General features: G+C 40.9%; 1 protein-coding gene across 29 annotated transcripts in view; it reads right to left on the bottom strand.

Annotated features, from left to right (window-relative positions):
• Positions 1 to 27,202, bottom strand: part of LOC138746747 (protein TANC2-like) — a 502,350-nt gene that overhangs the window by 200,571 nt on the left and 274,577 nt on the right. For 27 of the 29 annotated variants that reach the window (XM_069905106.1, XM_069905108.1, XM_069905110.1 and 24 more), the window contains one exon: positions 21,030 to 21,140. The exons of the other annotated variants lie outside the window; for them this stretch is intronic. In XM_069905106.1, coding sequence (XP_069761207.1) covers positions 21,030 to 21,140 — 111 coding nt within the window. The remainder of the gene's footprint in view (positions 1 to 21,029; positions 21,141 to 27,202) is intronic. 29 annotated transcript variants of the gene reach the window in all.

Raw genomic sequence — 27,202 nt, 5'->3', positions numbered from 1 at the left:
TTTAATTGTTCTTCATTTATGTGGCCGCTTCTACTCTTAAAGCTTTTTCCATGTCATTGTTCAAGATATTCTGCCAATACGTAATCTATGGTAATAAGTGTTTTGAAAGCAGAATGAATTAAAAATGCAAATTCTGCAACATTGACAATGTCACCAGGTGGTTCCACTGAAGAATATTTTTCTGGCTGACCTTCGCAGTGTAGCTTTGCTCCAACTTTATTAATTGAAATTTAAAAAATTCAATCCCAGGAATAAAGGAACATCCCAATGATTTCAGTTTGCATTTAACTCACATTAACCAGAGGTCATGCACGTTTACAGAAAGGAGGAGAAATGGTGGAAAACTAATGCAAGAGTTGCATGGAGAAGACTACGACACCTCCAAGAAACATTTATAAAATTTCAAGCACGTCTGGAAACATTTCCAAGATAGGAAAAAGTAGCGCCTTACATGGATTAGAGAAATTGAGAGCATAAAATAAGACCAAGATAATTTGCATGAGGAAAATATGAAATGCGACAACTGGGAAGCAGACGAATTTATACATTGTCCCTGCCCTCCCCAGTGCTCTCTAATCTCCATCTTTCCCCATACCCTGCCCCTTGAAAATTCTGATTAGGAAGAAATTCTGACCTTTTTCTGTTTCCGATGTTAAATGTATGCCCTTCCATCACTGAAAATGAATAGAACAGCTTCCCCACTGATCAGCAAATTACTCATGCTTGCTCGTCCCTGCCCCTGAAGCCCACTTTTCCATGAAGTGGGCCCTGCTTGCATGCTGGGAGAACAAGAGAATGGGTCAATAAAATCTGGCAAAGTTCATCAAAGAGGAGATCATGGGTCAAATGGATGAAGAGGGGTAGTGGAGGTGAACCAAAAGGCAACGGTGGTTACCGAAAATGGATGAATTAAAGTAGAAATCCCTTTCATCGATCTGAAATGTTAAACCTGCTTCTCTCTCCATAGTTGTTACCTGTCCTGTTAAGTACCTCCAGTATTTTCTGTTTTTCTTTCAGATTTCCAATCTCTGCAGTTTTCCTGCTTTTCAAAGAAGAAACATGTCTTAAAGTAGGTGGGCTCCCGAAAAGGCCCACGGTGAACGATCTGCTGAAGAATGCTAGGATTTTCTCCAGTTTAGAGACCCAGGCCATTCAATCATTGTATTGGCTTGGCAGAACTTTGTTCAAGTGGCTGGAATGAATATTGGATACCCATTGATGTTTCTCTCCATCACCTATGGCCTGCTTACAGGGGCAAGGAGGACCTGGACTGAATTTCTTGTGTGTGCCCTAAATAACTGTCCTAAACTAAAATTCACTACATTTTCCTACATGTAAGAATCCCTCGACCCATGAAGTTGAATGCTACTGCAGATTCAGATATTTAAACTTTACATTGTAAATTAATATTCCCAAAAGCCGACTGTATGCTCGAAAGCAGTGCAAAGCTAGCCAATAGCAGCTAAATTAAGCATCAACCTTAACAGAGGCTATGAACTACTGATATGTCTTTAAGACATTAAAAACCTGAACCACAACAGCATCTTGTAGATGAGTAAATAATATCATCACAGTTTGCATCTTACTACCAATACGTGAATACATTGTTAATTCCCCTCTGATAGATTTGAGAAAACAATGTTGCTGCCAACAATTTAAAGAACGATTTATCAGAAATCTGCAGAGGTGGAGCGCTTCATCTCAGGAGAAGAATCAAGAGTCGTGGTGAATCCCATCTTTCCAAGAAAAGTCTCCCCATCTTGTCAGTTGAACAAGTCCCTCTATTAAAAGAGTATAGCCCAAAGAACAAAGATATTTTATTCTCAAATAGAGCAAAGACAGAGAACAGAAGTGGAAGAGAGAGTTCTCACAACTGCACGTCATTTCATATTTCTGTGAACATCTTGTGTTCCTTGAATTAATTACATTCTCATCTTCAAAACAGACACCATTAGACACCAATCGCCCCCCCACCCAGGACAGTAAAAAATTTCCTGTACTTACCGGTTTTGTTGTTTTTAGAGTAAATGAAAAAAATTTTCACACACGTTTAACAATGACCTTTGAAGTTCTAAATGTTGAAATGCAAAAATAAATCCCTTTAACCAGACAATTGCAGCAGCAAATGCTCAAGGCAAAGGGAGTACCTTGAACATCAGGGAGAAGTCTCCTTCAGGGATGTAACTCCCACTGTGAGCAATCTCATTAGCTAGAATTTCCAACCGGAAAATACGTCCAAACTAGTTGTTTGTTTCAGAAGGTTTTGGCACTGACATGAAGATTAAAACACAAATTATGTGGACTATTAAATAATTCATTAAATGTTAACAATCAATTGAATTAAGAATCGATTCTCCTTCCTCCTACTGAGTGCGAGGTGGAGGGTGTTCTGGGAAGATGTACTGCGAGGTATTATGATCCATTGTGGTATCAATGATGTGGATATAAAATAGGATGAGGTTCAGCAGGAAGATTACAGGGAGCTACACAGGAAATTAAAGAGCAGGACATCAAAGGTAGTAATTTCTGGATTACGAGTGCCACATTCCAACAGGAACAGAAATAGTACAACTGAACACAGCTGAAGAGAAAGTGCACGAAGCAGACCTTAACATTTTTGAGCTATAGACCTTGGGGATGATGGGACTTTTTATCTATTCTTAGGCAGTTACTAGTTGGGACAAAAAGTGTCGGCGCTGTAACAACAGCGATGTTGCTGGCGTGGACCCGAGAGAGCGGGGAGCATAGACGCAGCACTATTCCGCAGGGTCCCGATGCCATCAGCTCTGAGTGGGCTTTAAACGGTCTGACAGTGCTTTTATTTTATTTTAAAATCCTGAAACCGCTGAGGTCTTTGGCCAAGATGGTGGCACCTGTGTCAGGAGGCGTACCATGAGGAGTCGCAGATGCTGGGGGAGCAGTGGACTGGTGTAGGGCACTGAGAAGGAGAAGCATGGGAGATGACTCTACAGGGAAGGTGACCATGACAGCGGACCAGCGAGGGCTCAACAGCTGAAGGATCCACACAGGCAGCGGGCAGTTGGTAGTCAAAGGAAGACGGGCTCACGGGTACCAGATATCGGAACCGGGATTCGAGAGGATGATGAGGCCAAGAATGGTTTGGATCTGGAGTACGGGTTTGAAAAGGGGTCTGTGGGGCTGCAGAGGCTGCGGGAGCGCTGGAGACAAATCCACGGACGCTCGGCATCTCTGAAGGAACTTGCTTTTGTATCTCTTTCTCTTTTTGTTAGGGGTGCAAGGCAATGTCCATGGCAACTCTTGGTTTGCCTCATGGAAGAGAAAAATTGAAGTATATCATGTATATTACATTAGTTTGCATTATTACCTGACCAAAAAAGGAACCTTGAGCTTCAATAATGGGAAGGGAAATATGTGTCTGTGAAATTTCTTTCCTGTGAGCTAAGTGTAGCACAGTTTTGACTGAACTAAAGGCAGGATATGCAAAACTGGGAATGAAGCCCTGCTGCACAAATAAAGAATGTGGTTGGAGACGAGCATATGTCATCTTGTTCACATCTTTCCCCTCAGGCTCCCCGCCCCATTCCCTCCCTCTTCCAGTCCCAGCTGTCTTTCAAAATATCTTTTCGGTATTCTCCCCTTCAATCACACCCTACGTCTTAAGCACTATGCAGTTTTAATTAAATCTTGCATTAGAAATAAGATTTTATATGCCTAACCGATTGCTAATCCAGCAGACTTAATCAAGTGATTAATGTATCTGCATTCCTCTGACCAAATCTCTCACCAGTTAAAGGATACTTTACTTTTCTATTTTGCCACCAAGTGGATGATGTCACATTTTTCCCCACATTTATATTCTAATCATCATTTAAAGGTAATATATCTGTGGCCCTTCATCTCCATTGCCTGCATGCTGCCCAGCATAATATCATTCGCAAACTTTGACATATTACATCCAGATAAAAGTTTATGAAAAGTGAAACAAGACAGTCTGCAGACGCGGCGAACGTAGTAGAAACACAGAGATGCTGGAGGAACTCAGCAGGTCTCGCAGCGTCCCCGTGGGTATAGATAGATCACCGACGTTTCAGGCCTGAGCCCTTCTTCAAGCCGTAAGTAAAAAAAGCAGACAGGTACCTGAAATAAAAAGGCTGGGGGAGGAGAGGAGAAGGGGCAGGGGGAGGATAACAAGCTTGAATGAACGGTTTATTGTCAGACGTGCAAGTATAATGTTCAGATACAATGAAAGGTAAATAAAATACACAACACAAAAAAATGATGAGAAAAAAATGTACATTCACGTTCGCTCGGTGCAAAAAATGCTGAGTTGGAAGTGCGGGGGGATTTTTGGAGTTGTGTTACTGTAGAACAGGGAGGTTCAAAAACCAGATAAGTGTTGGAAATAAACTGTTAATTAACCCAGAGGCACTGGATTTCAAGTTAAAGTTCATTTATCACCCAATTGCTCTGGTTTCCTCCCACTCTCCAAAACATCATTATTGATGCTTTTGCCAAATGTCTTCTTTCTGCCCTCTCTAATTCTTTACCTTTCACATACAGGAATATTTCAGATCGCTTTGTGATCTCTTCTATTGTAATTCTCCAAATAACCAAAACCCCTCAATGCTTGGAATCATTCCAGTAAAACTTCTCCTGATCCCTCTCAAAAGTCTTTACACTTTTGGTAAAGTTCTATGCCCATAAATGAACATGATGCTCCATTTGTGGGTGAATCTTTAATTTTTAAAAAATATTTAGCCATGCAGCACAATAGCAGGCCCTTCCAGCCTTCGAGCCCAATTACACCTAATCGAACTACAACGCCAGTATATTTTGAACGGTCAGAGGAAAGTAGAGCACCTGAAGGAAACCCATGCTGTCATGGATCGAACGTACAAACTCCTTACAGACAGTGCCAGATTCGAACCCGGGTCACTGGCACTGAAACAGGCTTGTGCTAACCACCATCACCCTCAAACTCCACAAACTCATCATGACTTCCATACCCTGGTGCTATGCTCTATTTGGAAAGCCCCAAACACAAAGCACTTCTAGTTTCTCAGCAGAATTATGCAAGGATATCCAAACCTCCCAGTTTTTGTTCTATTTTACAGTTGTGCCTCAAGTTCTCATTGCCACTCTTGTTTATCTTTGCACTTCCTAGCTTTCTGCATTAAATTTAAACTTGCCACGTGTACTGCCAATCGCACCAGGCTGCACAAGTCCTCTTAAAGCCTACAATTCACTACATCTCCAAGTTTTGTGCTACACAGTGTCCCCTTCTACTGTTTCCGCTGCTTGGCTCATGAACACGAACGTCTGCAGACACTGTGAGTGTAGTGAAAATACAGAGAAGCTGCACAAACTCAGCCAGTCTTGCAGCATCCACAGGAGGTCTCTAGATAGAATTCTGACGATTCGGGCCCTTCCTCAAGCTATGAGCAAAAAATGAGACAGGCACCTGTATTAAAAGGCTGGGAGGTCAAAGAAGGGAAGAATGGGAGGGGAGGAGTACAGAACAACAGACAAAAGATGCGAATTGGGTAGGAGAAGAGGACGGTGAGAATTGATTTTGGCTCGGTGGAAGGAGACAGAGAGTTAGTTTTAGTTGTTGGGGGAACAAAATCAAAGGAAATGTAGAAAACAACATTTGGAAAGGAAATCTTGGCACAGATTTGACTAACAAACTAATTTATTTTAAGGAGGATACATTGGAAACCAGATTCTAGTAAGGGATGTGACAAAATGGGATGGGATCCAAGACAGAGAGCCAGTTTGATTAAATATTGTATCAGTGACAGTCAAGGATAATAATTAACCAGAGTTCTGTATGTGATTGATTGTAGGGTTCAGAGCCTCGGCCTCACAATTAAAAGGTTTACTGAAGATACCAAAATCAGCCGTTTGGCAGAGAGCAGGAAATAAATCTCTGGGCTGGAAGAGATACAAAGAGACTAGTTTGAAAAGCAGAAAAGAAGCTTCAAGTAAAATGTGTGGTGATACAATTGAGGGTAAACGAAAATGTGATAAATCACAGGTTACCAAAAGGGATCAGAGAATCTTGGACTGAAACCCTGAAAGCAAAAAAAGAAAATCATCAAGGCAACGTTCAGGATACTTGCCTTCATCGGTGTGGAAAGAGAACACAAGAGCAGGAAGGAACTATGTGCACAGAACTGATCACCATACACCACACACATCTTCCCCTCCCCTCTCATTCTCTGTTGTTGCAAGAATACAGAAGGATTTGAAAGGAGCAAGTGCATTATTGTGGACCAAGCGTTGGGAGGCAGTTTTAAGTAAACTAACAAAATGGTTGACAGTCGAGCCAAAACAACATAATTCAAAATAAACAGAGCATGGGTAATAAGTTCACAGTTCCAACTGGCACCACATAGATGGTATGGGGAAGCATCAGAAATAATTAACGGGCAAGACTGCTCAAGGCAAGTGAGTCTATGATTCTGTAACATGACTTCATTCAAGTAATCAACATTTGAAATATTATTATGGTAAATCAAATACCAACCCTCTTCAAACAGCGAGCAACACTCCAACAGTGGATTTTAAGTTGCAAATAAAGTTTAAAAACAAGCAACTCCAGTGCCGCAACAAACTGAGGCTAGAATCACAGATCACCACCCCCCCCCCCCCCCACCCATACACACCATACAGTGTGTGGGATAGCCCTTCGAGTAGAAGCTGGGACTTTAGAAAAATCTCCAGTCAGAGTGATGATTGGGGAAATCCCTTGACCACATATGAAGTTGGATTCATTGACTAAATCAGTCAATCTAAACCTTTTTTTTTTGGCTATGGCCCCTCTTAGAATCTACTCAAAGTTTATAGGCCCCCTTCCTTGTGAAGTAGTCAAGTTCAGTTGGTTTACTCCGTATTTCTCTCCTATTGACTGCATTAAAAATGATTTCAGTCTGTGACTTCCCCCCACCCCTTAAATGTGCTGTGGACCCCCAGAGATTGGCTGATCTAAATAACTAACTGCTAAAGTTAAAAGAGATAACCCATTAATTCCAAAAAAATACAAGAGCATGCCCTTTAAAGGTCAAGCAGTTGTTATTGCTACTGTGCACACTATCTCAATGCTCCGTGCTACAGATTAGGTGAATAAATGCCACATCTCTCTTGTATCGCCAAGGTGTGGAGTTTGGAAAAATTTAAGGGGTTTCTAAGGAAGACTGTCCATCTTAACTATGAAACCAGTCTTTAAAAGTGTCCCAGATGTTTTTAGCTCCCAACTTGAAAAGGAAGTGGTCCTGGCCTAATAAGAAATACATTCTCGAGTATGACCCAAATTTTCATGTACATCCTTAAAGCCGACTTTTAAGAAGAGGTAACATTCTCATCAATTAATAGGAATACTTGGTCCAAAACTTCTAAAATTACCAGAGAAATACAAGAGATCATTAAAGTACTGTAGTTGAGTCCATGTCCGATTGCATTGGTCTCACAGCTGATGGGGAGTCATGTAAATGATTTTAAAAACACCATGAAAAAGTACCTTCAAAAACTGCATTTGCAACTTGCTCCACGGGAAGGCGTCGTGAAACCTGAGAGTCAACGATACCCAAGTTTCACACGATTCCAAAAGAAATTGCTAGAGCTGAGAATCATATTAAATAAAAAATATATGGACCTTTTCATGGATTAGACTGGCCATTCTCACCTTATTTTTGGCTAAGACCCTCCTGGACCCTCTGATGAAAGTGTATGCCCCCCCCCCACCTCCCTGGGAAGCGAGTCAAGTTTAGTTGGTTTCCTCCATACTTCACTCCGACCGACTGCATAAAAAATATTTTATAATTTCAGTCCCCCCACCTTCCTTAAATGTTCTTTGGCCTCCGGGGGGAGGGCCGTATGGGCCCTGTTGAGAATGGCTGGTTCAGACAAACCTTGAGCTGGGGGTACATACGTCAGCTATCCCAAGGCAAATTATTCTTTCATTGCCTCATCTATATTTCGATGCAAGTTGGCACCATTCCTTGAAAAGTTTTCTCCACACAAGGGCCTAAAACTGTGTACCAAACATGCTTTGAATGACAGGATGGAGGGGTTGCCATTTGCCTTAAATCCAATTATGGAAGGATTCCACCAACTAAGAAGCATCAAAGAAAATAATCAGTTATGGCATCACCAAATTGTACCCTTATATTACAGGTGAGCAATTCAGGGGAATTGATAAGAAATTATTTTCACATTTCAAGGCAGCACAGTTAGTGCAGTGGTTAGCTCAACGCTGTTACAGTGCCAGCGGCCGGGGTTCGAATCTGGCGCTGTCTGTAAGGAGTTAGTACGTCTTCCCCAGGTCTGTGGGGTTTTCCCGAGGTTCCGGTTTCCTCCCACCATTCAAAGCACACCAGGGGATGTAGATCAATTGGGTGGAATTGGGCGGCTTGGGCTCGTAGGCCGAAAGGGATTGTTACCATGCTGTATGTCTAAATATAAAATTTTTAAATTAAAAAATTTAATTTAGATATGGAGTTGAATGAGAATAAAACAATCTACAAAGTGAGAGGAAGGATCTCATCTGGTCATGTAATCTTCCAAAAATACACTTAAATGTGTCTTTCTGAGACTTGGTGCAGAGCTATTGGAGTATATCCTGTTCTTGCCCGCCAAGTTTTTACAATCATTTGTCTTCAAGTTCCACATTCTTGTGTGAAACTGAATTACCTGCCTTGAATCAACTGAAGATTTAAAACAGTAACAGACTGAATGCTGAACCCAACTGTTGGATTGCACCTACAGCAGGAAACTCATGAAATAGAGGTCAAGTTTAGGAATCAGAATTTTTGAACATGTGATGAAATTCTTTGTTTTGGGGCAGCATCGCAGAACAAACATTTATATAAACCACCTTACAAAATAAATAAAAATAGTGCAAGAAAAAGTCAAAGTGAGGCAGTGTCTGTGGTTCATTGCTCATTCAGGAATCTGATGGCAGCGGGGAAGAAGCTGTCCTGGTGCCACTGAGTGTCCGTCTTCAGGCTCCTGGACTTTTTCCCCGATGGTAGCAGAGTGAAGAGGGAGGGCATGGCCAGGGTGGTGGGGGTCCTTGAGGATAGAGGCTGCTTCCTTAAGGCAGTGCCTCTTGTCGACGTCCTCGATGGAGTGAAGTCTGGTACTCGTGATGTTCCAGGCCGAGTTAACAACCCTCTGGAGTTTTTTTTTCTTGTCCTGAGCACTTGCTCCTCCATACCAGACAGTGATGCAACTGAATGAAAACTACTATTTTTGTTTTCTGCACCTTTGAGTCATTTAAGATTACATTCAGTTCTTGTTATTTGTAAGTGTTAAGAGCACAGATTTCCCACTCTCTAACAAAAACCACATACCATTAAGATCTTCTCTTATCTCCCCACTTCAACACCAGTATTGTTATTCCTGATATCGCTTGAAAGCATTAATATACATTAAATATTTAAACATTGAAAAGGAAAACAACAAATTCTTGTTCAAAGATGCTTCAGTATTTTAACTGAGAATAAACACTTAAACAGTGGTTTTCAAACGTTTTCTTTCCACTCACATACCACCTGAAGTAATCCCTGACTAACTACAGAGCACCTATGGCACAGGGATTGTTTAAGGTGGCGTGTGAGTAGAAAGAAAACGTTTGAAAACCACCGCTTTACAATGTGAAACTTAGTTTGAGAATGACCCTGCAATGTTTACCAAGACAGACCGGATATGGTAATGGATGAGAAAATGGAATGCAGATGCACTCAACCAAATGCTCTGAGAGATGTTTGTTCCAGAATAAATCTGAATGTATTCTCACATTGTTTGAGGCTTTTAAATCTTCTTGATGCTGCTCAAAGTGAAAAGTGAGTAGGTGGGTAACAGGTCAGTAGATGACAAAACAAAGTGGATTTCTTTCAAATCCTACAAAGATCAATGTCCCACCGGAATAAACAGAAAATGACCCTTCAGTGTTCCAAGTTTATGGCAGCTGTTTTTGCCAATCAACACTCACCCTATTTGCCTACTCTAATTCTGTATTCTTTGAAACTTTGCTTTTTTAAATGCCTCTTAGACATAGAGACTGTATCTCCTCTGGCAGAGAATTCTGGATATCAACTATTGTGGGTTTTTAAAAAAACTTTCCTCTCAAATATCTCCTTAAATCTCCTACCTCCCGCCACAAACGTACACCCCCTCATGGAAAAAAAGAAATCAACTCTACTCTATTTATGCCTCTTATAATTTTGTACCCCTCTTTCAAGTCACCCCCAGACTCCTTCACTCCAAACAAACCCAGCCTGTCCAATCTCTCCCTATAACAAAAGTCATTCAATCCAGGCAACATCCCGGTGAACCTCCTCTGCACTTTAGTCTGAATATATGGTCCCAACACAAAATGTTGACTGGCCATATCTACCCAAGGACCTTGCCTGACATGCTGAATTCTTCCATTGTCTGCTCAATATTCCAGCATCTGCAGATTTTGTGTTTCTCCTCTACATTCTCTTCCCCACAATCACATCCTAATCAGTGCTGAACCACCCCTACACGCCAAGTTCAATCCAGCCAGTATCTTTTAATGTCTCAACATAGCATTTCAACTTTTTTGCCTTATTCACTATCCTATTTGTTTCCAAAAGTTACTGAATTGATTTTTATTTTTAACACGAAGACAGTTAAGTTGCTTTATATTGTAAATTGTGATAATTAGATAGGACAAAATACTTACGCTTTGTTCTAAAACATTCTTATTTAGTTCAGCCGAAATGCTACTCCAGATGCACAAAAGAGATTGAAAGCCATCTTTCAGAACCAATGAGCATTTGTTCAAACTGGAGCAGCCATTTTCAACAGGGGCCGTACACCCCATTCCACTACCCCACACTCTTCCCAGAGGCCACAGCACATTTAAGGGGAGGGCAACCATGGATTGAAATCATAAAATATTTTTGTGTGCTTTTTAGAGTTGGGAGGAGAGAAGTACAGAGGGAACCAGCTAAATAATAATGACTGCTTCACAGGGAAGGTGGTCTATAAACTCTGAGCAGAGTCCTAAGGGAGCCATAGCCAAAAAAAAGGTTGAGAATGGCTGGTCTAGTGTAACTGCACTCCAGCACCAACCACCCAAGCGTCAGTAATCAAACTGAAACATGCAGATGACTTTTCCATGTATGCGTGAATGGGGTGCGAGCTGCAGGAGATCATCGACTTGATCACCAAAGCAAACGAGAGGATGGGCCTGACCTTCAGCAACCACGAGACCAAGGAACCGGATTAAGAACATAAAATTATGGGCTCCTGGGGTGTAGCGATCCCTGCCCTTTGTGGTTCTGCTATTATCTGTATCAGGCAACTTTAGACGGTGAAAAGACAGCACCAATACGACATCATCAAAAACCCTCCAAATTCACTGGAAGGATAAGGAAACCAGTACTGCTGTCTCCTTTGTACCCCACCCATTAAGGGAAGTACTTGTTCTTGAACTACACCTTTGTCTGCTCTCTCATACCCCCCCCCCCCCCCAATTCTCCCAGTTGAAGGACTGTTAAATAGTATTTCACAGGTGAGGAAACCTGCTACAAAATAAGAATCGCACCACATCAGGCCTAAGTATGCATGTACCATTCAAACACTGGCAATATCTTAAAAATAGGAAAATATGTCTGCCTTAGAATAAAATTCCAAACACCAGAATTTAACCCCACTCATTGGAAAACACACAGCAAATGTAGGTGATAAAATATCAACTCATCTTGATGTCACGATAGCCAACAGTGATACCAAGAACACAAGAGATCAACACTGCCTGTGTGGAGAAACTAACACGGAAATCGAAGCTCCAAAGTAAAGGTGATTTACTTGTGGAATTGGACACATGTCAATTGTCCAATTTTGCTCCATTAAAATTGAGCAAAGTTACAAAACTATTCATCTCTACTGGAAACAAGCATCTCAGTTAAAACAGACGAATCTGTGGTAACACTCTCGTTCTACTTTAGTGACTGCAAACTCCTTTCCAATGTGATGCGATTAATTCCCGTTGGCATTTCACTGCAGTGTTGAGAGTCTGCTGAACTGTCAGAGAAGCATTTTGAGAGAGCAGGTGCAACAAGGGATGGGTGCATGAGATTCCATGCCACTACATAAAAAGGAGCAGGGAAATTCTCCAGAAGCCTTCATTAACATTTATCCTTCCCAAAATGTCCAAATCTGATCTAATTGTTGCCGTCAGGGTCATACTGTGGCAAATACCCTCGTATTATAAATGTACAACATTTCTAAAGCATTTCATTAGTTTGGAAATATCTGGTACAGGCTGTGGACACAAAATATCCCAGATTGAATGCAATTCCTTCGTACTGAAGTGTATCAAACTACTTTCAGGGATTTAGATCACAATAGTAAATCTGCCAATGGTCATAAAATCAAAGGAATGACCAGAATAAAACAAATCAGTAACATATATAGGGGCCCAACTGCAAATCGTAAAACATTCGATAGACGAACAAGTTAAAGAGATAAAACAGGTTACCATGTTAAGATAGCAACAGTTTTTTTTAAAATGAGGAAATATGCCCCCTGAAATTTCGAAGAATTTGAGGTGATTTAGTGAAATGTGTCAGATTCTGAAAGGGCTTGACAAGATAATACCAAGAATATATTTCCCTGGTGTGGGAATCCAAAAGTACGGAGGACAGTTTCAGAATAAAGGATTCTATATTTGAGACAGATGAGGTAGGATATCGTTTTTCAAAGGGCAATGAATCTTTGGAATTCCTTTACCCCAGAGAAATGTGGAGGCAAAATCATTGAATATATTCAAAGTAGAGAGTAACAACATTTTGGTCTACTGCCGCATCAAGGGGCATGGGGGACACATCGGAATATGGAGCTGAGGTGCAGATTAGATCATGATTTTAATGCGGAATTTCAGACATGAGAGACAATTCTCCTGTTCCTACTTCATATATACCGTAAATACACCTCATAAAACAAGATGAAACACCCCAAACCAAACTCACTGCTGAAATATATTCTTGTTATAGTTGCCATGTTAAGACTGTTTAGGGAAGTACTACTAAATGACACTAAACTTTCAAGTTTGACATCAAGTATCTGGAGAGAGTGGCACGTCCAAAACTTCAGCTCTGTGCTTTTCAACACTTAACCCTTGCCCAAATTAAATCAGCCAATTTCTCACTCAAATGTAAAGGAAAGCAGTAGAGAGCAACTGATGGGATCAATTTGGAGATTACAGATATAATGGAAGACTTACGAATGAGTAGGGACTAAAGGAGAGGGCAATTCAACATGGTCACGCAAGAGGCAATGCTAAGAAGGGTAAGCTCTGCCTTTCCTAACGGTCCGCCTGCTCCTTGAGAGTTGCATCATTCTTGCAAGTTGTGACAGTAGCTGATTGGTTTCAGTCAGGTCAGAAGGTTGTGAATGGCTTCCCAAACCAGGTTTAAATTAAAATCCAATCAAGTGCCAATGGCACAAGTTTTTGCATTGCAGTAAGTTCTTAAAATGGTGGCTATCAGGATGGCAGGAGATTGTTTGCTTTAAATTCATCAAGTCAGGATGAATTAGCATGTGTTCTTTCCTATTTTACTAAATGCTTCAGAAACAGATACTAATTACCAACAGATCAGGTCATTCTCATCATTTTTATTTACAGGAGATTTTGGGCCAAAGTCATAGACATGGAAACATATTTCAAAATCAAACTGATCTTTCTGGAAACAAGTATGTTTCTAGACTATACTTCATCTTATAACCTGAGGAGAGAGTTTTATTTAATTGACAAAATTAAGAGCTAAATGTTCTTTCAAGACCTTGCAATTTTCAATCAAGAATCTAGAAGAGATCGATGTGTAAAACCACCATGCAATTTCACAAATGGAATTATCCTTAACATGCAAACTCTTCTCCCAACATCCAAGCAAAACAAATAAATATGCATTTTATGCAAAGCACTGGGTTACATAAATAGTGCAAACTGAGTGACATTGTTTTAATCAGTTTAACATAATCCATCTGCTTTAGTGACCTGCAGCCCCCACCTGCTTTACACTAACACCTGAATAATTAATTTGAGGACTGTCACTTGCATTTAAAAATATTTCCAAATCTAATAGATTGTGAATCTATAAATCATTTAAATCCAAAATTTGTGAAGAAATGAATGATGAGAATGCCTTATTCTGCTTATTAAGTTACAAATTGGCCAGCAATTGAAAAGATATTGGTCAGTCAAGTTGGAAATGACGACGTTGCTTGGCAATTTTGCTCGTTTCACTATAAGATTTTCAGAATATCATCAAGCTTGTAAACCTCCCCTTGATTTTCATGATTACTGCACTAATTACACAATACACTTCCCAGAGAAAGTATAGATATTAAATGGAAGTAGTCTTTTAATATTAATCATTGCCGTTCAATCTCTCTGCACAGAAAATAAACATTGTAAATACAGTACCTCATCTCTTCAGGCTGCTGGATAATATGTTTTCTCTTTCATTTTCACCTTGCCTTCCTACTCCAATATATTTTCCTCCTTTCAAATTGTTTTGCTACACTTGTTTTGATGTTGAACTTATCCTTTCTAATCCAACCACTTCTTCAGATTTTCCAGTTTATTTTTCAAACCTTAAATGACAGTCATTCACCAAGGGCTCAGATATCCTCTTACTGATGCATTTGCTAGTTCACAGTTCCAAAATCTTCTTGTGCACAATTTTAAGATCTAAGCATTGAATAACCAGATTGATGAGATGGTCCTCGAAATGCTATATTCCAGCAACATCTAAGCCATTAAATCTGATTGAATATCTTGAATTCTCCATGATTTAAAATCAACACATCAAAATATTCATTTGTAAAAATATAGATAATCTGGTCAGCTCAGGACTGATGGATTTTCTGGACAAATGAATATTATTAATGTCTCAGCACTTTGGCTTTTAGAGAGAGGTTGGACATTATGATAACAAATTAAACAGTGAAACATGCCTGTTGAAATGGAGCACGGGGCCCCAGTGGGTTCAAGGCACTGCCATGAACATTAACTTCTGAACCATCTGAATTTCCAAATGGACAACGGATTATTGGCATTCTACTGTCGATGGGTAAAATTAATCTTGCACATGGGTTGAAGGTTTCAGCTTCCAAACAAATACTTTCAGACATGCCTGAAAACATTAGCTGCCTGTTACAAAAGGACAAGTTCACATCTAAAACATTGGAAAGTTACATGGTTAATGTATCCCATTGGCAATCATCAAATTCAAGGATCTGCTTACTTTTGCAACTAGATACTCGACTTCCTCATCAGCAGATCCCAATCAGTGAAGATTGGCAACATCACCTCCTCCTCGCTGCCATCAACAGGCAACTCAAGGCTGGATGTTTAATCTTCTGCTCTATTTCCTCTACACACATGACTGCACAGTTACATTTGGGTTCCATGTAATCGAGACATCTGTTGATGATAAATGATGATTCAGAACATAGGATGGAGATCGGGAATCTCATTGCATGATCCCAGAATAACAGTCTTGCTCCCAACATCAACAAGACCAAGGAGTTTACTGTGGGCTTTAGGAAGGGGAGGTTGAGGGACCCTACCTACACCAGTCTTCCCTGTGAGACAAGGTGGAGAGGGTTTGTACCTGTCAGTCCCTGGGAACTTTTTAAGGTCTGTGGGGATTTGGCATGTCGTCAAATGTTCCATCAAACTTCCACGAGTATGCTGTGGAAAGTGTACTAACTGGTTGCAACACAGTCTGGTTTGGAAACTCAAGTGCCTAGGAATGTAGAAGGCTGTGGAAAGTGACAAACTGAACCAGGATCATCAAAAGCCACCAACTCCCATCCACTGAAGACATCGATGTGAGGTGCTGTCTCAATAATGGACCCCCCATCACCTGGCCACAAGGTCTTCCGCTGCTAAGGTTCAGAAGCCTCAAGTCCAGCACCTGTAGGTTCAAGAACAATTTTTTTCCCCCAACTACTATCAGGTTCTTGAACCTCCCCATACTACCCTAACCATAATCTATTCCAGGATCTACGTATCCACATTATTGAAACAACACTTTCTTTTGCACTATCTATCCTTTTGTAGAATTTAATCTCATTACTAACACTGAGGGACAAGACAAGCAGACACACGGGTACACCAACATTTACAAAATTCTCTCCTAGTTGTGAAACACCATTCTAAATTAGTAAAACCTCTCTAGTTTTTTCCATCATCACAGGGTCTAAATCCTAAAATGCCCTCACCAATAACACTGCTGGGAGAACCTCTGACAGAATGACTGTAATGGTTGAAAAAGATAGCTCACCATCATTTTCAGCATGGGAATGAGGGACAGCCAACAAGCCCATGCCACCCAAACACACCATGAGCAATTAACAAGCTAGCCCCATATGTCTTTAGAATGTGGGAGGAAGCTGGAGCACTGGGAGGAAACACACAGCCATGGGCAGAATGTACAAACTCCATACAGACAGGGGTGGATTCGAATCTGGGTCGCTGGCGCTGTAATAGTGTTCCACAAACTGCTACGCTGACCATGCCATCAAAAATGATCTTGGATTTCGTCAGGCGGATGCCCATATTTTACTCATTACAAAGATCTGTTTCTGTGTACGATACGAGTGCCCTATAGGTGAGCATCTTAATTTTGAGGAAATTTTATCTATATATACAGCACGTAAAAGGTAAAGGTCATCACAGTCAAAACTTTCCTCACCATCAAGAAAATCTACATGGAACGTTGTCATTGGAGAGTAGCAGCAATCATCTAGGGTCGACACCACCTAACACACGCCCTGTTCTCGCTGCTGCCATCAGAAGGAGGTATAGGCACCACAGGACTTGCACCACCAGGTTCAGGAACAGCTGCTCCCCCTCCACCATCAGACTCCTCAACAACAACCTTAACCAGGGACTCATTTAAGGACTCTTATAGGATTTTTTTCACTGTTGCCCAGTTTGCTTACATTTCTTACGTTGTTTACATTTCTCCCTTTTGTTAATGCATCTTTTCTCGAGTAGGTTTTTTACACGACCAGTGAGTAGAAATTCTGCCTGGCCTGCAGGAAAAAGAACCTCAGGGTTGGATGTGATGTCACGTACTGTACTATCAATATATCTGAACTATGAGCTTTGAAGAGTTTCTGTGCACAGGTGCCTCAAATGCGTGGAATATGGAGAAGTCAATCATTCAGTAACTGAACAGCAAGTTTCCAATAAAAGGCTAAATACCTGGTAAAATTGTAATGTTTAGTGCACATAAACATTAGACGATTTTGAAAAAACATGCTTCAGTACACTGATATTGGATATGCATTAACATATACAGTATTGACAAAATTAAAACCGGAAACATACTTGCACTGGTTCAAAAACACCAGATGTGAACATTATCTACAAGTGCAAAGCCACTGCTCTCAAATAATTAGTCAAACATTATTTCTTACAGAGACACTTTTTTTTTAAACCTATTTTATGGATCTACAAATTGAATAGTTGGCAGATCTTTTAAAAATAAATAGGAAAATGTAGTTCTATCTTGGGAAAATCATAGAAAACTAAAAGGTTTATCTACAGTTGGGTGCATTACATATTACGATTGATGTGATAATGTAACATTAATCTGTTGTGGATGGAAGAGGACAGATTTCTGCTTCTACTGTGTTGTAAACAAATTTAAAAATGTTAAATTTACTCTTTCTGGTAAGCAAGTTTCGGTTTCTCCCAGTGTCTCAGCATCTTCCAGCTGAGATTCCATAGCACATTCTCCATTTTAACTTGTTGCTTTGAGTAGCATCTTTATATCATGTTCCACTATCTCCACTATGCCTTGTCTAAAATTAGGGGGCAAATGATATTCCGGGTGTAATTTAAATTAAAAAAGGGGAGGAGATTGGTACTTATTGATCCTGGGCCTCAGTTTCTCACAAGCCTGATTCTGCTTTGTGAAGAGAGAGAAACACAACAGGCTGCAGGTGCTGTGATTGAAGTTAAAAACACCGAAATACTGGAGGAACCCAGCTGGTTTATCAGCAAAGATCTACTGCCGAATTCAAACCATGGGGGAGGAATCCAGACCAACAAAAGGTGTTAAATGGATGTGATAAGGGACTAGGTGGAATTTATCATGTCTGTGCAAAAGGAGATAGGGAAAGGAGAGATGATGGGGGAAGCAAGGGGGTTGGGGGAGAAACTTTAACATAAGCCAGAGAAATTAATGTTAATACCATCTGGTTGAAGGGTACCCACTGGAAGATGAGGTGTTATTCCTTCAATATATGGGTGATCTCAGTCTGGCAGTACACGAGACCATGGACAGACATGTCGGCAAGTGAATGGGATGGAGAATTGAAATGGGTGGCCACTAGGAGATCCACGTTATTGTAGTGGATAGCTCAAAAAAGTGAATGTCCGGTCTCTCTGTGAAAGGGGAGACCACAGCGGGAGCACTGGATGCAGTAGATGACCCCTGCAGATTCATAAGTGAAATGTTGCTTTGTGAAAAGCTGACTCAAGAGGACTGATGAAAGGCAGGGAAGTAGATGTATATATATTAACATACTTCAGCAAGACCGTGGGTGAGGACCCACATGGCAGTTTAGTCTGAATCATATGTAATGCAAGGTGAGCTGGCTAATTGGATTCAAAATTGGCTTAGTGTATGGAATCAGAGACCAGTGATGCGCCACAGGTGACAATCCTGGCTCCGCTGTAGATTGTTAACCATATGATTTAGATGGCAAGCAGTTAATAGATAGTAAATTTACAGATGACATCACAAGTAGTGGACAGCAAGAAAGGATTACAAGAGGCCTAGATCAGTTGGGAAGGTGGTCTAGTAATTGGTAAATGGACTTCACTTCTGAAAATTTTAAATATACAGCATGGTAACAGGCCATTTCGGCCCAAGAGTCTGTACTGCCCAATTTATACCCCATTAACCTACAATGCTGGTACATTTTGAACAGTTGGAGGAACCTGGAGCCCCAGGAGGAAATCCCCACAGACACGGGGAGAATGTACAAGCTCCTTAAAGACAGCGCGGGATTCGAACCCCGGTCCTGCGCTAACAAACCGTGTCACCCCAATGTGACTACGTTGAAAGCTTTCCCAATTTAGAACAGCACCTGGACGTTTGCGAGGAGGACTCACTCAAGTCAAAGAGCAGGGGACAACTTGTTAAGTCCAAGTTGGTGCCAAGATCAATGCTGGCTTCATTCTTTCTCTGTTTAAATGTAACTGTAAAAGGTTCAAACAATTACCACTTCAAAGGACATTGAAAGATGACCACATGGAAATCCCATGAAATTGTGATTTCATCATCCCACACAATAAAAATCTGGTCTCTTCATGTTCTCATAATAAATTCACATAATGCAATGAAACGTATGAGATTAGTGGAACAGAAATTCAAATTCAACTTGTATTGAAAGTTATAAATACTTATGACATTATCACCTGCCAGCTGTACTTAGTATAGTTGGTCAATACATTTCATGTGTTTACTAAATATTTTAAATACATTACTCCAATTGTGAAGCACATTTCATTTTAAGTGTGTAAGAGGACTTTAAATGGGCTTAATATGTTTTAACTAGAATTATAGATCAAGCTTAACTGCTCAAGCATAATAGGAAAACTCATAAATTATTAAATAGGAACATTTATCAAGCACCAAGACATGGGATACTTCCTAACCTCCTGCTTTCCACATGTTGGAGATTTTCAGTGATAGGTGGCTGGTGTGGTGTCTGCAAGCACTACATCAGCCACTAGACTGCCTCAGGGGCTTTCCTGTGAGACAAAGAAATAGGCAAATACAAGATGTAGCACGGATCTTATGTTCACTCAGAATACCACTAATTTTTATAAATTACCAGAGACTTAAAGTGAAATCTAACATGAAACTAATTATAGCATTGTGACACTTGAGCTGGCGGTTGGGTATGTGTGTGAGGAGGGGGATGGGGAGGGGAGCGGGTTGTTACAAGAACCACACTCATCTCCTCCTGCAAAAACTGCAGATTTTAACTGATAAATGCCTCAGAATTCCCCCAGTCAAGGAATGATCCTTAAGCTCAGGGAGACAAGAGGAGGGGAAATGGTTTTATTTAAAAACCTATGCATGAGGCAGACATAGTAGACAGAGCTGGAAGAAAATTTCAATTATGAAGTACAGAATACCTCTCAAACAAATGCAGACCACAAGGTAACATGGAAACTTGCAAAACATAATTTAGAAATAGTATGAAATCACGAGATTCTGCTTGCAGGTCCCTCAAGTATCCAAAATTTCTGCATAGCATATCTTACAAAGTATTTCTGAAAGGGGTTGTTTCATAATTGAATCAACAGTCAAACAGCAAACTGCATGAAGTACACTATGCACTGCAGAAAAAAAATTGAAACACAAAAATGTTTTTGTAGTTGAAGTCTTCAGATAAATGCTTCTGTATCAAAACTTCCTCTCCTTTTTATTGCCTATTCAAAAATCTACAGTATTTGCACAGCATCTAACCTATCCAACTCACAAAACGAAATAGGACTATTCTGAATGCATTTTCGGAACTCACCAAGAACTCTCCGCTCGTACAACATCAAATGCATGCCTGGAGCATAAATTAAACTATCCCACATGCACTGCACCGGAGTGTATGCATAGCAAGCATACATGGAGATCACCCTGGCATTTATATATTGCAATTCCTCGAAGTGACAACTCCGAACTAAGGCCTTCTAAAACTAATGATTTAAATGCATTACACAATTAATTACAGATTTGTCCTTTCGTTTAAAAAATTGCACTCTGTCGACAACAGACTTCAATTCCTTCTCGTCCTCTCCCTATCGTTGTACACTAAAAGGAGGCTAAACATTATCAGTCCCTCCACTGAAAAGATTACCACAGCTCTACCCTTAGCACAGATTTTGGCGTTGCTTTTGTGAAACATATGTACCAGCCTACCCAATTATACAACTATCAAATTTGCTAGCCGGTGGAGAATTGAACCCTGTGCATTCTTACCAGGGCAGAAAGCATCCAACTCTGGCTTCTTGGCTGTGGTTCTGGTTGGGGAGCTGAGCTCCGACTCTGGGACTCGAGGGCTTTCCACAAACTTCGCCTTCCTCAGGGGGGCTGGGACAAGAGAGGAAGAGGGTCGTAAGTGAGGGGAACAGCAGGCAACAGATGGAAGCAGTTAACTAAACGGCCCACTGTGACGGAGATGGATTGAATTACTTTATTTGTTGTGCTACATGAAAGCAGCTGTACTAACCATCTACAACTGAAAGACAAGGTGTCTTGTTTTTCAATAAATACACTACATGTAAAACGCAAAATACACTAAACTAGTGCAGATTTCTATCCATGACTATCAGCTATCCGTAGTGAAAACTCCAACACATATTAAATCAATCACATTTAATTAAATGTTATTAAGACCAGGCGAAAGTCCCATTGTCAATCCGCGATGCACAAGAGTTCAGCAGGTAAGCAAGGCGATTAAAGAAGAATATACAAGCTATGTGCAAAATACACTCTATGGGTCAAATGTAATTCAAAACCATTACAAAATTCACATCTATTTAAAACTTCAGCAATCTGCCCAGAATGAACACGAGTTTCAAAAGGAATGCATTTCAAAGTATCTCGAAAGGAAACATGCTCAAAGTTTCTAGAAAAATAAGCACAAGAAAGTATATTGCTATTTTTCATTGTTAATTTTCTTTTAAAACATACAAGCTGAAATGCAAGCCACGACTTAATATGGAATCTCTCGTGATATTCGTTGTTCGAGATCTCCCACGTTAAATATAGTCCACATAATTTCACAGAACTACGAGTATGCCTGAGCAGAGATGAACTATTTTGTTATTAAGATTTTAAAATAACACTGAACAGACTGCAGGTTATTTTCATGTATTTACATGTACACTTGGTTTTTTTTACACTCCATTGTGTTTGTTCTTTTTAAGTATATATGGGCTTTTCAGCACTTCTTTGCAATTCCTTTTCTAAATCTTTGTGTTAAACATTTTTGTTCCTGCTTCTTATCCAAGACCTCTCAAACTGGCATCTTTGATGCGCACAAGTCCGACATGATTGAGAAAAATAATTTAACACTCTTGAACTGCTTGTCGTATCACAGTGACCTTGTGTTCCTGTAATTCATGCAGATAATCCCACTCTCCTTCCTTATTCCAGTACCCTGGTCTGTTTCCCAAGTATTGACCCCCTTACTCAGAATCTTCTCTGCTCCAAGGAGAATGCATCACTGAGTCAGCCTTGACCACCGATCCCATCTGGTAATTAATTACGAGCGAGTAAGGATGCTTTTCCTCCAGATGACTTTTTGTTTTATTGCCTTTCAATTTGCATCTGTGTCCACTGGTACCAATGGGAATAGTCTCCATCTGCTGTCTGGACCCCTCATTATTTAGAGCACCTTGATAAGAGAACAATCCCAATTATTCCAGCCTCTTGCTAAAGTTTATCATTATTGCCTCACTTTTGTATTTGGTTCCTTCAGGTTGATATATAGGACTGGCTGTTACAATCCCTGACGTTTCACTATTGGTTTAGATTTATCCTCTCTCAAACAGTAGTACGGTTGGTTGCCTCAAATACAATAGTGGAGGAGGATCACTGGGGAATATTAAGCATATATGAAGCCCAAGATTTTGAAGACTTTCTTGACTATGTTCTCTATTTGCATGGTAATATTTAAACATTCAAACGCATTGCTTTTTGCACCCTTCTTTGAAATTGAACCTTCTGTGATGAAATGAACTCTCTTTCTACTCCCTTCATTGGATACACCAGTTGTGGTCACACACAAGCAAAGTAGGTTAATTAGGCACATAGGTGGGTATAGTATGGGTGGTGCAGGCACCTGGGCTTGAAGGGCCTGTTATCATGTTGTATCAATTTTAAAAATATTAAAACAAACAAAATCAGACATTGACGATACCCTTACCAAACCCCACCCAAACATGATGCCCCCCTTCACTTATTTGATACCTTTGTATGCTGGGAATAAATATTAGACAAATAATTTATCAACTTCAGGTCAAATTCTACAGTATCAGGAATGTCAAGAAAAATCTGTAAGTAACACCATAAATATCTTTTTGCCAGCAGAGATTGACATTTCTTACGTAATTCCAGCAAACTAAAGTACGCAGCGATGATCTGGCCAATACCAGCATAATATTGCGTTGTTTATCACACTCTGATCAAGTCTTCATCAAACACGTACACACATCCCGGGTGTTTCCCCAGTCAGAAGAATCAGAGAATTTGCAACCTGCTGAGGGGGAGAACAAGGGCGTTTAAGGCCAGGAATCAGGATCTTTACAAGAAGTCCAGGTATGACCTGCAGATGGCCATCTCCGAGGCAAAGTGGCAATTTGGAGGAAGCTAGAGACAGAGGCACGCCAGCCATGGGAGGGAGTGCAGGCCATTAGAGTCTACAAAATGAGGGCAAACACCATAGATGGCTGTGATGCTTCATTACCCAATGAGCTGAACACCTATACCTGCTTTGAGAAGAACCACCAAACAGTACCTACTAGAATCCTTGAAAAGGCTGAGGACACTGTGATATCTGTCTCTGAGGGCAATATTAAAACATCATTCAAGAGGGTGAACTCTCACAAGGTTTCAGGCCCTGACAGCGTACCTGGCTGGGTTCTGAAAGTCTGCACCAACCAAATAGCCGGAGTGTTCACAGACATTTTCAACCTCTTATTGCTGCAGTCAGAGGTTCCCACATGCTTCAAAAGGGCCTCAATCATCCTTGTTAGAGTAGCGTGGGCTGTCTCAGTGACTACTGCCCAGTAGCACTAACTTCTACTTTGAGAGGCTGGTCATGGCCAGAATTAACACGTACTTAAGTAAAGTTCTGGACCCACTGCAATTCGCCTGTCATCACAATTGCTCCACAGTGGATGCAATATCACTGGCTCTCCACGCAGCTCAAGATCACCTCGAAAATAGCAACTTATACATATGGCTGCTCTTCATCGACTACAGCTCAGCTTTCAATACCATTATTCCCTCAGTGCTGGTCAAGAATCTCCAAATACTGGGCCTCTGTACCCACCCTCTGCAATTGGATCTTTGACTTTCTCATTGGAAGACCACAGTCAGTGTGAATTGGAAGCAACGTCTCCTCCTCACTGATTATCCACACATGCACCCCAACGACGTGGGCTTAGTCCACCACTCTATTCATTATACAGCCATGACTGTGTAGCCAGGCACAATTCCAATGCCATCTACAAATTTGCCAATGAACCACAGTTGTCAGCAGATTCACAAACTGCAATAAGGAAATGTACAGGAGATAGATCAATGGTGTAACGACAACAACTTTGCGCTCAACATTAATAATACCAAGGAGATGATTATGGACTTCAGACGGAAGTCAGGGGGACATGGCCCAGTCCTCATCAAGGGCTCAGTCGTGGAGAGGGTCAAATTCATCAATATCTCTGAGGATCTGTCCTGGAGCCTCCATTTTGATGCAATTACAAAAAAAGATTATAGCCACCAGCGGCTCTACTTTATGAGATGTCTGAGGTAGTTCAGTATGACACCAAAAAGTCTCGTAAACCTCTACAGGTGTACGGTGGAGAGCATTCCGGCTAGTTGCGTCACTGTCTGGTATGGAGGCACCAACTCCCAGGGCAAGAATAAACTCCAGAGGGTTGTTAACTCGGCCTGCAGCATCACAGGCACCAGATGACTCCATCAAGGGCATCTACATGAGGCAGCCTCTATCCTCAAAGACCCCCATCACCCAGGCCACACCCGCTTCACCCTGCTACCATAGGGGAAAAGGGACAGGAGCCTAAAGTTGAGCACAGCTGCACGACAGCTTCTTCCCCGCTGCCAGAGGATTCCTGAATAATCAATGAACCACAGACACTGCCTTACTTTTCGGGTACTCTTATTTTATTTATTTACAGTAACATCATAAGATGGTTATAATATGAAATTTTGTACCATGATGCTTCCACAAAACATTGAATTTCATGACTTGTTCGTGACAATAAATTCTGATTCTATCGCCCTTTGTCATAAAAAATAAATCTTTAAAGGCAATAAAACAAGCCATCAGATGCTGGCTGGAGTTGCACTTCTACCAATTAACTGATAGGCATGCAATATTTAATATGTTCCATTCCTATATTCTGTCCCAGCAATACCAGAGCACACAAGTCATGGCTGTTATAAAAACACATTTCTCAACTTCACCGCATTATCAAAAAGATAGCAAAGGAGAAGAAATAAAATGCCCTAAATACCACTGCATCCCAAACAAATGATCAAAGATTTAATTTATGAATTGAGTTATATAATTCTTCCACTGAGAGGGTGTTCCCACTCAAACATCAGAATGCAGCTTTCAAAAAAACTGAAAAACTAAATGCAGCGCGACCCAGCAATAGGAAGTGTATCAACTCAAAACTGCAGTATTCTTGGACGTGAGATGCTGATCTCACTCTCAAGCACATGAATCCCAGGGTCCAAATTGCCCCCCAAGGAGGTAGCCTCATAACACTGAATCCACAAGGGTGGCTCTATCTCCATTTTGTTACAAAGAATGCTTTTAGTCATGTCCAGGTGGGTTTGCTGACCTCGGGGCACATCGTTCATATATTTACATTATTGGAAGAGGGTGCATGCTCCAGCCTCCAATCTCCCAATTCTTCAAATAAATCGCGGACTGACTGGAGCTGACCTGTGTGTGACCCACGGTGGTGAGCAGTCAATATCTTACCTTGGTTGTGTTAGATATGCACTACTTCCACTGACAGCTGTCCGTGGCCAGTAGCCGGAGTACGGTTCTATGCATTCAGTGCAATCACTGGAAGTCACACAGTAAACAAGGCATTCACCAGCTTTCTCCAAATGAAATTGTTTCTTTTTGACCTCAGCACCTTGTGTTTTATTCAGCAACTAATAATGTCCATGGAGAAGACTAAACTCCCCAGGTATCTGCTGAACCATCAACATTATATTAAAATATAAAACAGGCTTATTTTATGACCAACATGTGGGGCTAGAAACATCTGACTTAACACGTACATCAAAATCAATGCTCCAATTCACACTTTCTGAAGAAGGAAACATACTAGTTTAAATTCCACAGTATCTTAATTTCATAATTCCACGCTGATCTAACATCTGAGTGACTTTTCCCTGAATGACAAGTCTCCAGTTGAAAGGCAGCTAATCACTCAGTCACAGTACTGATGGAACTCATCGAGAACTCTTTCACATGGCTGACAGGGAGCTCCCAATGGACAGGAAGCAGGCCCGAGATGAAATGACGGAGAAGTTCAAGTCATGAGGTTGAGAGGCCAAAAAAAAGGCTTTTTAAACCAAGAGCTTCATCTGCTGTTAGTGGATGTCTCGTAACCTAGGTCTTCTCTTGAAATTTGCATTCCTCAGGGTCTGCATCCAGGTTGTCAGCAGGTGGCATGGAAATTTCCAGTGATGAGGGAAGAATGGCACCAACATGATGTCTCCTGTGGTTCACAACATTTTCTGATTGTCCCTTCTTGCAATTTAGAAGAAGTGTTTTAATCTCATGTCTCCAACACATGGACTATTATGACAATGAAACATGTGGCATTGCTATCAGTTCAGACATTGGAATGCCATCTCAAGGTTCCTGGTAACATACTCCACTTGGTGACCAGTGACCCCATTTCCCACCCCTCCCCCTCCACCTTGGTGTACTACCAGCCTACAACACAATCAGGAGCCCACAGCAGCTGTGATCCTCGTCCTCTTTCCCCAGGAGCCAGCCCTCCATCTATCCAAGGACGGAGCAGCCATGGCAGATCTCTGGATGCATTGACCAGGAGTACTCATTATCACAAAATAACAATGAATCACGTGAGCTTTTTGGTTAACAGATCCTTCATGGTCGAGTACAATCCACCATTTCCAGAACCTTCGCTGCATCCAAAATCTTCCAAAAAATGCAAACCCATAATGGTTCCTGCTCTCCACACATGAAGATGATGAAGTGGCTTTCCTTTGACCCAAGAGCCACAGTTATCAAATTCGAGTTCATGTTTATTGTCATCTAACTATACTTACAACCCGACGAAACTGCTTTCTCTGGTCCTTGGTGCAAAACTCATAGACAGAGGACAAGTATTTCATCCATACAAATACAG

This window comes from Narcine bancroftii, chromosome 12, assembly GCF_036971445.1.
Source record: "Narcine bancroftii isolate sNarBan1 chromosome 12, sNarBan1.hap1, whole genome shotgun sequence".
NCBI classification, from domain to species: domain Eukaryota; kingdom Metazoa; phylum Chordata; class Chondrichthyes; order Torpediniformes; family Narcinidae; genus Narcine; species Narcine bancroftii.
The sequence above is the reverse complement of the archived record's forward strand: the minus strand, read 5'-3'. Positions and strand labels throughout refer to the sequence as shown.